This window comes from Anarhichas minor, unplaced genomic scaffold, assembly GCF_050575085.1.
Source record: "Anarhichas minor isolate MPS153535 unplaced genomic scaffold, ASM5057508v1 ptg000004l, whole genome shotgun sequence".
In the NCBI taxonomy this organism is placed as follows: domain Eukaryota; kingdom Metazoa; phylum Chordata; class Actinopteri; order Perciformes; family Anarhichadidae; genus Anarhichas; species Anarhichas minor.
Window position 1 is genome coordinate 14,999,701 of NW_027466450.1, and position 10,300 is coordinate 15,010,000.

Sequence of the window (10,300 nt, forward strand, 5' to 3'; positions counted from 1 at the left end):
AACATTCTATAAAAAAAAACAACATGTATACATACCCAATATTCTAATAATATAAACCTATACACAATGATAGTTTGAAAAATGTATCAATAAAATCATCTCCCATTACATTAATAGTGAAATCGTTATTTATTTTAGTTTTATTTGACAGTATTTCCCTCTGAGATTAGGCGGAGTAGAAGTAGGAAGTGGCATGAAAAGAAAAGCAAAAGTGAAATGAAAAGAAAAGTTTGTCAAGTACAAATACCTCACATTTGTACGAAGGCTAAGTGCAGTACTTCAGTGAATGCACTTGCATTCCATCGCTGCTGACATGTTGTTGGCTTCCCTCATGTTGCACTGAAAGTTATTATTTTACCCACACTTTCTTCTGTTCCTGTAAAACCTGCAGTATACTGCTGATTGACACTGATAGCTGGTGTGTGCGTGTGCGCGTGTGTGTTCGTGTTCAGGGCCTCTATTTACCACCTATCTGTGATCCGGTAAAGAAAATAAGGGCTTCAGAGACATGACCTCCACGCAGTGCCCTTCATTATAGCCTTTTGTCTGCGCAGACATTTTATTTGTATGATTTGCATCTACAACTGTCTTCTACGACTCTCTGCACACATCTTGGTCCTATCTTATTATAAGCAGCGAGTAACTGTAAAGAAATTAAAGAACATGTTTGTATACAGTTTGTAGTAGGCTGCAGTCTTGAAGTAGCTCCAGCTTTTGTAAACACTGCAGCTTAAAGTCAAGCAGCTGCTCCTCCACACACACACACACACACACACACACACACACACACACACACACACACACACACATATACCGTGGGAAGGATCGTGCCCGGCCTCCTCTTGTGTAACGTCCAGGAAACATTCTCCCTAACACGTCGTTTCGTCACGTCGCCTCGCTCTGATGAATTCCCCGAGTGTTTAAGTCGATCACGTGTATTTATGCACGTCTGACATGTTTGCGGCGTCTGGTCATGTTGTTGAATGTTCTCTCTTCTCTCCCCTCAGCCTCCTCTCATCCAGGCGATCTTCAGCGGAGACCCTGAAGAGATCCGAATGCTCATATACAAGTCCGAAGACATCAATGCTCTGGTGAGGACGCGAACACGCATCAGAGGTGTTGGATATAATAAGAGCCGTCTTTAAAAACCCACCTGGGGGTCGACCTCTGGTTCTGAAAAGTGAAGCCAAGGCAGAAGTGCTTTGCTCTTGCACACTTCTGCAAGTTCACTAATCGCACAAAACCAAGATGGCGATGTCCAAAGTCAAGGCTTCAAATCCGTAGACCACAAACCAGTCTGTGACATCACGACGTGTACAGAGTTTTGATACTTTCACTATACTTATGAAGCATCTAGATCTGCTTTATAAGAAAAGAAAGTCACTTTTCTTTACAAAAATGTTTGCTAAATCAAAATTATGAGACAATGAGAGTCATATAAGTAATTTCTCTGCCACAACTGTACAATTTTATGGGATTTTACCAATAGCTGCATGTATTTATACCATGTTTACGGCCATAACTCAACGTAATGTTCTGTACTACACACTAATATTTATAGACAGGAATTTGTGTTCTCTAAAGCTGTTTGTAACCCTGCTCAAAATCAGCAAAAAAAAAATGAAACCCCCGGCTCAGTGGCAGTCGTCTTCAGGCCCCACTTCCTGTTGTAGCCTGCACCCAGGGGTGAGGGACGAAGGGCCACAGGTCACGAGTCAGTGAAGCCAAAGTTCAGAGCGCGGGTTTATTTACATCATATGGACAGAGATGCATTAACACATGTCTGTACCCGGGCAGCACAGGATGGGGGCTCTCCGCTAGTATTCGGTCTCCTGCGTCTGGAGCTGGTTGCAGGACTCCCACGTCAGCGTCGTGGTCCACTCTAGACGTGTTTCTGTTGGAGAGGCTGCACTCGGCCGAGTCACGTGGACGTGGGGGGGTGTGGGCTGGTCTTGAGCTGACTGAGAGAGACAATGGATGCGTTCACACTGATGTCTCTGTGACTGACCCTCAGCTCATCATCTGTGAACTGATATCACAGCTTTCTCTGTTCGGTGTCATGGTGGACTCAGAAATTGTATTTGTTTGTGGCCCAATGTACAAGATAAAGTAATAAAGTGCTCTGTAGGCTGCCCAACATGCTAGAAAAACGTTCTGATGCTTGTGCTCCACTTCATGGAGCTGGTGCCCTTTTTATTCTTTGTCTGAGGGGCAGGGGAGCTCCAGCTCTTATTGGGGAATCTAAAAGTGTTGCTTTGGTGGGTTATCGTATTATAAAAATGTGCTAACGTGCATAGCCCCACTCATAAACCACAGAATGCACTACTGTTTCTGTTTTGTCATGTTTGCCTTGTGAAGCATCGATGAACAAGGCTACAACTGCATTTCACTGCGCAACCCCGTCGTTGCAGAACGACAATAAATGATCCTTGAACCTTGAAACCCCAATTTTACAAGCACCCACTGACCCTCTTCCTCCCTTCAGGATGCAGAGAAGCGCACCCCGCTGCATGCAGCCGCCTTCCTGGGCGACGCCGAGATCACAGAGCTCCTCATCCTCTCTGGTAAAATACCGCCTCTACTTCCTCCTCTCGCTTCTGTCTCTCGCTGAGCTTCCACCTCTCTGTCAGCTCGTCTTGTGTCCAAAGGAAAAAAGCATGCACATCTGACAAAATTCCAGACCTTGATGAATTTGAATAACGTTAACAGTACCAGTTGCAAGTGTATGAAGACGTATATTTACATTAACAACAGAGAAAGAGTGACGTAGGTTCACATGGAGATAGGAGATAGGACAGGATGGTGGTTGTTAGAAACAATCAGTAGAATCTCCCGGGACACACTGGGAGTAATGGAGGTGGTGGTTTGTTGCACAGTAGTACCTCTGAAAGACAGAATGATATTTTAGGAATGGCAGGGATTGAACCATAGAGGAATAAAGGCGGGACATGAGAGAAAAAATCTTCCACCAAAGCATCAATGCGTTCGTCTCTCAACACTCTCTGACTTCCCCATTCCGCCTGTAGCACTTCACCTCAAGGCCATTGGCTCCTACAGAGGAAGTGAACATTTAAAAACAGCTCCGGAACATAAAGTACTTACATTTAATATGGTTCGGATTAATACACATTTGATGTAATACTGAGTGTTTGTGGCAAAATACACTACAGAGCCACGGTTCATTGTAACGACAGAATAACGTTTATTTTTACAATCTACACTTGAAATGGTTAAGACACTTGTGAAGGACAAGGTAGCACAACATGTCAACCATACTTTGGTGTTAATTCTTACCTCCAGTGCCAACTGTGTGTCTCATTGATTTATTTTATTTACATATTTTCTGGAACAACAATGGAGCTTAGCGGCACAAAGGAATACGATATATCAGGCTTTGATACACAGAGAACACCTGTTGTTGCATTTGTTTTCTTCATGGGATTTATTGACAATAAAGGGAAATTGATCTTAAATTTATTATCATGAGTCTCATAAAGTACAAAGTGTTTCAACCCTTGGAGCGCTACACCAGTCATACAGGTCTTCTAAAGTGTCAGCAGTTACTGTTTCGCTAATTCTTCAGTAATGTTATTGCATTCTTTTCTTTTTCTCTCACTCTATTTGACATTAAAAAGGTCTTAAATGTTAGTAGATGAAACTTCCAGGACTGTGTGTTTCCTACCGACTGTTAACATGCACGTAGCGATGAGTGTTTGGTTGTTAAACCTCTCTTTCTGCCCCCCGTGTGCTTCTGCAGGGGCTCGGGTCAACGCCAAAGATAACATGTGGCTCACCCCCCTCCATCGCGCCGTGGCTTCTCGGAGCGAGGTGACTGCACACACACACACACACACACACACACACACACACACACACACACACACACACACACACACACACACACTCCTACTGAGTCCCAATCCTTTCCTCTTCCCAAAACAACAACAAGAGAGAGATCCTCGCTGTGCCACAGGTGTCGAGGAGCTGAGCTGCACCTCGTGGTATTTACCTGAAAACAGGCCGTCATGCACACTCATCATTCCTCGGCCTCTCCAGCAAGAGCTCGCACACTATTCTCAGCCCACGTCGGGACGACTTTGCCTTAGCAGGCGTCAAGAATGTTGGCCGGAGCAGTTAATCAGCCTCCATCGCTCCCAGTGCCCAAACAAGTAATTCATCATGGCTGCAATGGCTGGAGGAGGAATTTTTAGAGGTGTGAAGGCGGTTTCTTACACGTCCAGGGCCTTTTACGAGTTAGTTTGCTCTGTAGGAACATATAAAGTAGTTTAAGACTGTGTCTGAAGTCATTACTTTCTTCATTAATTCATTCACATAACTGTCATTTACATGTTTTAGCAAAGTTGCAGTGTATGCTCTGGAGGAAACAATGTTCAATCCGTTGTTGGATATTTTACACTTTGGTTAGTATATGACACGAGTTACCGAAGTAAAAAGGAAGTAATTTACAGCCTGTTGCTTTCTTCATAACGTTGAATACTTGTTACACTGCAGTATCATTTAAAAGACCTTAAAGTAAATAGTTATTTAATGTAGTAAAACATAGGAGCAGTAATTTAAGTCTGTGTGTTTGACAGTATAATAGCAGGTTTCCTGGTACCTCAGAATTAGTACGACATACTAAAACACTTTCTCTTGTATTCATTGGCTCTGCCTCACTGAACACGGTTGATTAGGTTCCCCATTAATCTCTTTTTGTCCTTATCTTTACTCATAACTCAATCACAATAGCCCGGCAATTCATTTATAATAGCTCATAAATAGCAAAATGTTCTGTTTTTGTTTAGCCAGCTGATTAAGTTTGTTTTTTCTGCAGATTAAAAAATAATGACAGTAAATTAATTCACATTTTTCACATTGATACAGTCTCGGTGATGGATTTATTTGCAGCTGTCCTAATGTCGCCGATGTTTTAAGTCTTTAATATTTACATTTTCACTTAGTTTTCTTCCAGTCGTTGCTTCTTGTAGTCTCAAGATTTGTGTCAGTTTTTCAATGAAGAAGATTTAAATCTCTCTTATAACTCCGCTTTCACACTGAAACATTGCAGAATTGAAAGATGTTCTAACTTCTGTGTAGCTGTGAATTTAAATACATCAACTATCCGTGGTGGTCGGAGGTGTGAACAAATAACACAAAAAGTTATTTATCAAACTTTCTTCACACTTTCTTCGTCAGGAGTCGGTGCGAGTTTTGATCCGCCACTCGGCGGACGTGAACGCGCGGGACAAGAACTGGCAGACGCCGCTGCACGTCGCCGCGGCCAACAACGCGCTGCGCTGCGCCGAGGTCATCATCCCGCTGCTGAGTAGCGTCAACGTGTCGGACCGCGGCGGACGCACCGCGCTGCACCACGCCGCCCTCAACGGCCACACCGAGGTACTGCAGACGCTAGCTGACTGTCTGTAAAATGAAGTAATCCTCTGCAGCGCTGAATCCACTTCCCTTCTTCAGCGTGTTGGTGCACTTCACCAACACGAGCAGGCTGTGATGTAACCGGCCTTTGTGCTATTCCGGTGAGATAGTTTGGTTAAAGGAAACAGGTGGGCGGCTGCAGCTGTGTCATCGGGGTTATTCAGTGGGTTGTTCATTTTGAAACGCTCCTTTTCTTACATTCACAAATATGCTGAAGTCTAAAATTAACAATGAGAGGCGGCAGATTTCTGAAGCCAAACTGAATGAACGGCTTCTTCTATGTCTCTCCAGAGTGTTTATGCAACAACTGAGCCAAGTGATGAGATGCATTTACATTGCTGTTATATAAAGACCATCACCCACACACACACACACACTCACACATATAAACATGAAAAATACATATATCTTATCTTACCCACTAATTCGCCCTCCCTCTGTCAGATGGTAAACCTCCTCCTGGCTAAAGGGGCCAACATCAACGCCTTCGATAAGAAAGATGGCCGCGCGCTGCACTGGGCAGCTTTCATGGGTAAGAGAGTTTGTTTACGACGTGTCACACACCGTGTCACACACCGTGCCTTTTATTTTCTGGAAGTAGATCGTTGTAAAAATTAATCAGTGGCTCATTCTGAGTCACCTAACAGTCGAAGGCGCTATTCATTAGAGCTGGAAACAAGAAGCAACATAACGCTCTTTAAAGTTATTACAAGTGTGTAAACTGGTGTGACAAAGCTTTATTTTTTGTATTCGTCGGTGCTCGGGCCCGAATAAAAAATATATATATTTGTGGTACACATTTAAGATGATTACTATTTTTTTTTTTTGCCTAAAGAAAGGTTTCCAATTTTATATTTTGAGTCAATTAATGGATCAGTTGATTGTCAGAAAATGTCAGATTTCTCAGATTTATAATATTTTTGCAGCTTCTCTGTTTTATTTTATTGTCAATTCAATTATTTGGTGTTTTGGGCTTTTTGTCAAACATAACAAGCGACTCAAAGACGCCACCATGGGCTCTGGAAAACTGTAGTGGCACAATAAAACAAACTGTTTTGATGCTGCATGGAGTTAACGATGAATTAATTAATATATATATTAAAAAAAGATGCAGTTCGTGATCAGTTGTGAAAGTATAAAACTATTTTTGTCTGTTACAAAAAGCAAAAACAGTGTTTATCGCTTTCGTGTTTCTTCTAGTTCTAGTCCATAAACACCTTCTATAACAGCTGATTCCTCTCTTTTGGGCCCCTGTGCTCGGGTGCGCCCCCTGCAGGTCATTTGGACGTGGCGTGTCTGCTGGTGAGTCAGGGAGCCGAGATCAGCTGTAAGGACAAACGGGGATACACTCCCCTCCACGCGGCGGCCTCCAGCGGGAAGATCGCTGTGGTCAAACACCTGCTGAACCTGACGGTGGAGGTCAGGACACACACACACACACACACACACACACAGTTGTCTTTCTATACTTGTGAGGACCTTCATTGACTTGCATTCCCTAAATGTCCTTACTTTCGAAAATGTCCTGACTCCCAATGTCTTCACTCAAGTTGGTCCTTACAACTCATTCTCCATTTTTAAACTATCACTTATTACATCCTCATTCACAAACGCACATGTACACACTTTACGCACAACACACACACACACACACACACACACACACACACACCTTTCCTCGGCCATAATAACGGGTCTTGTTGTTTTTTTGTTGCCCTGAAAACAGATAGATGAGAGCAATGCATTTGGGAACACGGCCCTCCACGTGGCCTGTTTTAACGGTCAGGACGCCGTCGTCAGCGAGCTGATCGATTACGGCGCCAACGTCAGCCAGGCAAACAACAAGGGCTTCACCCCGCTGCACTTTGCCGCCGCCTCCACACACGGAGCGCTCTGTCTGGAGTTCCTGGTCAACAACGGGGCGGATGTCAACGTGCAGGTACGCCGGCTAATCAATTACATGCTAAGGGTTAGCACGTGGATATGATAACAGCTTGTTAAATTGCTAATGTGTAAGAAGATGTGTAAGAAGTAGGACCATAATTGAGATTATTAATATCACCCACAGGGGCTATTAGTATTATTGCTTGTGTTTCTCAAACACAAATCAATGTTTCACATTCTAATCTGAGATCTGTTGATTTATTTCTCCTCCACCTTCTTCAGAGTCGTGACGGGAAGAGTCCTCTTCACATGACGGCAGTTCACGGACGCTTCACTCGCTCCCAGACGCTCATCCAGAATGGTGAGACCTCCTCATGCTCGTCTCTTAAAGTCGCATATTCTCCCCGTAGATGATATGAATAAATTAACATTTCACTTCAGGCGGGGAGATCGACAGTGTGGACAAGGACGGCAACACCCCTCTCCACATCGCTGCCCGCTACGGTCATGAACTCCTCATCAACACGCTCATCACAAGCGGAGCAGACTGCACGAGGTTTGTTTTGTTCTCCTGTTGAGACGTTTGCGTTTGTTATTATTTCAACGACAAGGTATCTGGTAAAAGAGACTATTGTTTCCATCTCCCTCCAAAGGCGAGGAGTCTACGACATGTTCCCTCTCCACCTGGCTGCCTTGAACGCTCACTCTGACTGCTGCAGGAAGCTGCTGTCCTCAGGTGAACTAGTAGGAAGTGGATTTAGTTTGTTCATCAAATCTGCAACTTTAGCTTGCATCGTTACTAAAACGAGTATTCTGGACTGCCTCAACTTTGATTGGTGTTCAATTCTTGTGTGTTTTAGCAGAATACGCTAAAAATAATCTTCATGAAGGTCCAAATTCAAAGAGTATAAACTTTTGTCTCGATTCTAAAACAATAACCTTTTATATATGAGTTAAACATAGCAGTTATTTCTGAGAGCTCTTGAATCAACATTTGCATATCTGCTAAATAACATCTTCTCTCTTAGAGTGTAGATTGTTTCATGGGAGGTTGGGGCCTGGTTGTTTTTCTTGCTCCCAGTGGTGAATTCCTCCTGAAGCACATATTCAGCTCGGGCCAAAGTCAAGTCACAATGCTCCAGAAAGAAGACAAGGCCTCTCTGAGTCTAATTACTCACTGATGGGACCACTCTCCCTCCGGGGGGGAAAAGGAGTGTATTCTGTTGAGTTCTCCTCTTAGTAGTTGATATCTTGTTTGCATCTGAAAAGTTTACTTGTCGCTTTTTTGGCAATGAAATAATTTGTCTTTCCACTCATTCCCGTATAATTTGTGGGTTTCTGACTGAGGGGAATGAGATTAACATTAAACAAAGTATAAGTAGAGGCAGAAAGACGACAATCCTTTTCGCCACTTGTGTCCGGAGGCGTGGAGCAGAGGACGAAACTCCTCGTGTGGCTCTGCTGAGTCGCTGCATTGAAACAACAAAGAAGTCATTTACATGTGCTTGAGCCATGTGCAGCTGCAGTGTCGCTGCTGCCTGGTCAGGACTGTTGTGAGCAGGAGCGGTGCTGAGCCTTTGTATTTGTTGCACTCACTTGTTGCCGCTAAATCAGGAACTAAAAGTGCCTTTTTACATCTGAAGCACCGTGAAGATTAGGCAACAAGACGACAACACATCGTCGTCATGTTGTTCTTTGTAATGTTTCAATACATTCATGTGGCTGATACTTTTATCCAAAGATACACAAACTATAGCATGCTAGATGCTTGGATTTATTTATTATTTAAAGAAATCAGCATAGCATGCAGTGTGGGGCTGTAGTCTGAAAGTTGAGGGTTTGAGTGGATGTTTTCTGTGCAGACATGCCAAAGCGCCCATCTGCAAAGTATGGACGCTCTGCTGACTGTTTTTCTGGTTGTTCTCATGATTCAGCAGGTAAACCACATTGAAACAATTATCAAACTAGAACGGCACCCGGAGAGCGCAGAACTCATCCAAGGCTGTTTGCATAAGTGAAGAGTAATGCACGTATCCGCCCCGTGATTCGGATGCGCTCCAAAATTGAATTAGTTCTTCCTTGGTGATAAAAAAGATGCCCTCTTAGGTTAACTTCCCATCTCTAGTCCTTATTCTGTTGACCACCAGTTATGTGGATGAAAGCTACTTTAGCAGCCTCGAGGCTTGTGTTTGGTTCAGCAGACTCCACACTAATAGTTCTTGGCCAATCACAAAGTCCTCCATCAGGAGCAGGGAGGCTTTCTTTCAGTGCAGGAACTTTGAGGAACAAAACTGAATCCAAGATCTCGCAGTTGAAAGACGCATTGTTAGATTGCGTGTGACCCTGTGACCATCGCAACAGACATAAACACTGCTGTAGTTCCAAAATTGTTGTCAGTAAGAAGGTTTCAGGTTGCTTTCGGATAGACGTTTTGAGGCCATTGCTATTGGGATGAGAAATCCTTCGCACATTAAATTTCTTCTTCCTGAATTCCTAAAAATGTCGAAGTGTTCCCTAGAAAAAAAAGTGCTGAAAAAAAGGGGTTGTGCTACTGAACATGTTGTGCTTTCTCTCTCTGATTCCTTCCTTCTTCTTACATAAGACATATCCTCTCTCTCTCTCTCTCTCTCTCTGTAACATGTAGCTTACAGATATTTACGTGTTTTCCCGTATGCATGGCCAGCATCATGCACTCTCACCTGACCCCACCTTCCCACCCGCCTGTCGCACTTACACCTGTCTCTCTCTCCACCTCCTCCTCTTCCTGTCTCCCTCTCCCTCTGCCTCCCTGTGGTGGCTGCTGCTGTGTGTTGTCTGGCCTCCCCCCGTCCGTCTCCCCGCGCTGCCCTCTTCAGGCCGGAGGTTTAGCATAATGTGTAACCACTCGGTCCTGTCTGCAGGCTTCCAGATAGACACTCCTGACAGCATGGGGAGGACCTGCCTGCACGCCGCTGCCGCCGGAGGGTGAGCCGCACAGTTTGTT

The 10,300-nt window shown here is 44.0% G+C and overlaps 1 protein-coding gene across 2 annotated transcripts in view; it reads left to right on the forward strand.

Moving 5' to 3' along the window:
- ankrd44 (ankyrin repeat domain 44) overlaps nt 1-10,300 on the forward strand; it is a 30,043-nt gene that overhangs the window by 6,354 nt on the left and 13,389 nt on the right. For both annotated transcript variants that reach the window (XM_076110534.1, XM_076110526.1), the window contains exons 2-12: nt 1,008-1,091; nt 2,486-2,564; nt 3,758-3,828; nt 5,197-5,397; nt 5,878-5,965; nt 6,710-6,852; nt 7,160-7,372; nt 7,600-7,678; nt 7,759-7,873; nt 7,971-8,053; nt 10,218-10,281. In XM_076110534.1, the coding sequence (XP_075966649.1) occupies nt 1,008-1,091; nt 2,486-2,564; nt 3,758-3,828; nt 5,197-5,397; nt 5,878-5,965; nt 6,710-6,852; nt 7,160-7,372; nt 7,600-7,678; nt 7,759-7,873; nt 7,971-8,053; nt 10,218-10,281 (1,220 nt within the window). The remainder of the gene's footprint in view (nt 1-1,007; nt 1,092-2,485; nt 2,565-3,757; nt 3,829-5,196; nt 5,398-5,877; nt 5,966-6,709; nt 6,853-7,159; nt 7,373-7,599; nt 7,679-7,758; nt 7,874-7,970; nt 8,054-10,217; nt 10,282-10,300) is intronic.